The sequence below is a fragment of the Morone saxatilis genome, unplaced genomic scaffold (assembly GCF_004916995.1).
Source record: "Morone saxatilis isolate NCDOM2014 unplaced genomic scaffold, NCSU_SB_2.0 Contig9, whole genome shotgun sequence".
NCBI classification, from domain to species: domain Eukaryota; kingdom Metazoa; phylum Chordata; class Actinopteri; family Moronidae; genus Morone; species Morone saxatilis.
The window spans coordinates 20353635-20356387 of NW_023340268.1; the positions used below are offsets into that span (position 1 = coordinate 20353635).

The window sequence follows — 2753 nt, forward strand, 5'->3', positions numbered from 1 at the left end:
ACTGGACCTTTAAAGCTGCAGTTATAAACTTTTTTAGTCACCTGGGGGCAGCAGAAAAAACTAAAAACATAACATATAATATAAAATAAAGTTGATTCGACTAAAATTGTATTTGGGATCTCCTTGAAAACCAGAAAATGTAATTTGAGACTGTAGCCTATTTACACATCCAACAGACACAAAAGCAAGATTAGCATTCATTTACAGTCTTGTTTCTGGCAACTTGATGAATGCAAGTCTAATATTCGCTCTCCTTTAAGCTTTGGATCTCCATCAGCTAGTCACAGACTGTGTCCGCCTGCTGTTTGAGCAGGTAACATATATTGAGCTTCTTTTAGCTGAAAACTGCTGCCTGCTGCAGTTGTAAGCTACTACTACTAGTGATGCCTTTCACATTCAACATAGTAATTTGATATGTTAATAATAAATGTATTGATGCATGATTGCATCTTTAATCACCAAATTTAAGGGTTCCTAAAGGCTGCCAGTTTCTCAGTTAAATCCAGTATGGGTTAGGCTCTGCATCATATCACTGTGTTGCACTGTTGAGGGGCTTTATCCATAGGAGGGCTGCATCAGTCATGGAGGGTGACACAGTTTCAGTCGCTGTGTTTATTCACTGGCTCTGGTTCCAGATGTTGGCTTCCAAGCGCAACACATACAGTACCCTACCCACACAGAGGGCTTGACTCATTCACAACCCCCAACAATGCCTTGCAACATGTCTGATCAATGGCAGCAGCAACACCCTGTGGGAAATAAGGGTTATGAAGTCTGACAGTAGTGTGCACGCTGATCCCCTTCATCTTGTTTATTTCTCCAGGTGATAGGGAGCCAGACTGAGGAGTGAAAAAGCGACCCACATATTGATTTTAGAGGGGCTGGGGGGATCTGTTGGCCCCTCAGGGATCTTAATGAATCGAAAAAGTGCATCTGGCTTCCTGCAGGTGGACGTGCAAAAAAAGACTTATCACCACTGGTTGATGTGGGGGGGGGGGGAATTCATATTAAAGTAAAAGGAAAGCAGAAAGGAGTAACTTTGAAAAGCATAATTAGTCCCCACAGCAGCAGAAAGTTCAGTATATCTGCATTATCTCTGTAATGCAGATGAAGTAAAACAGCACTTTACTGCTTGCTCATGAATATTAAACGCTCCATTTAAGCCTTTTCAAAGCAGACTAGTTGTCTGCAGTAATACAGACAGGCTCTGTACACTAACTGCACCTGAAAAAAAATCCCGAATTTTGATGCTGTAATATTGTTTCCACTCCTTTTTACTTTCCCAGCTGTTAGGTGTTAGAGAAAGCCTCTTATACATAAAATCTCACAGGTTTGAGCGCCTTAGCTGTTATTATGTCTGGCTGTTTGAGAGCAGTCTCACTTATTTGCTGTACTTTGCTTCAAATATGCAATGACTCACTCAAAATCACACAAATAAATATAATGCATGACCAAAAGTATGCGGACACATAACGTAACATTACACAGGTTCTATCTTTGGTCCAGAGATGAGAGATACTGAATGCAACAATCACCAATGTCCTTTAAGGGTTGCCGGCAGGGCTGTCAAAAGTCAAGCTTGGCAAGGACCACTACATTGCAACTAGTTATTTTCACAATACACTTATGCTGTGTTCACTTGTTAATGTGTACTTAATTAGTGCTACAACTTCACTAAATCAACTGTAATCAAAGCTTTGTCCCAGAACTCGTCTTAGCCAGTGCATCATTCAAGTAAAAGGAGAGAGAAAGATACCGCTAACTAGTGACAGGAATTACAATGAATATATACTCAATGAAAAAGTAGTAATGTATGAAAGTAATTTCACATAATCACGTGTACAAACTAACATCATTAATATTTCAACAATCATTCATCGATTGCTTTTGTTGTACTTTGATGGTTTGTGTACCATCATTGGACCACATATGAATATGGTCATACATAGTAACAACCTATTAACTAAAGTCTTTCAAAGCGATTCAAGTGGTACCAGCAGCAAGTCCCATTTTCATAAACTCACAGTTGTGCTATTGTCTAATTCAAGTAACGCTAACTTAACAACACAATACTGAGTGTGCATCTGGGTGGCAGTCGATCAGTCCCTAGGGTCGATGGTTTAAGTCCAGCACGGACCACAGAGTGTGGACTGGTAGCTAGAGCAGTGCCAGTTCTACCTCCTGAGCACTGCTGAGGAGCCCTTGATCAACTGCTCCCAGTGCACCGCTATGTGGCATTTCTCCTCCATCTATCCACTATTGCATGTCTATAAGCCATGTGTGTGCATGATTGTAAATCGGGCCAGTGTGCATAAAAAATCTGTAAAAAAGTATTTCTCCACTGGGGGACGTGTCAGCTTTATTTTACACTATTGTCTTAAACAAAGTGATGTAGTTTGTAACAGGAATTCTTCTTCGATGTTATATAATAACTCCCACACTACTTTTAAACTAAGCTATGCTTGAACTTAGACATACAGTAGTTCATCAGCCCGCAGTGCTCTATGCAGGCCAGTCAAGAGTAAAGCATTTCTTTATTGACCTGGCTTTGAGCATTGTCCTGTTAAACAGGAATAAGCCTTCCACACACATGTTGTAGCACGATTTCTCTTAATTAGAAAGCTAGCTTAAAACCTGAAGAACAGCCTGAGAAAAGTACACCTAAGTAGAGTTTGTCTTTTTTCCTTTCTTACCTCATATTCTTGTTTGAAGCCATAACCCTCAGCTGTCTTCATCTGGTTGATGTGCTGGAG

At 40.4% G+C, this 2753-nt stretch overlaps 1 protein-coding gene across 1 annotated transcript in view; it reads right to left on the reverse strand.

Annotated features, from left to right (window-relative positions):
* Positions 1 to 2753, reverse strand: part of ptprua (protein tyrosine phosphatase receptor type Ua) — a 196749-nt gene that overhangs the window by 37924 nt on the left and 156072 nt on the right. The window contains 1 exon segment of the mRNA XM_035681751.1: positions 2694 to 2753. This exon segment is cut by the window's right edge and continues 27 nt beyond it. Within this exon segment, the coding sequence (XP_035537644.1) occupies positions 2694 to 2753 (60 nt within the window).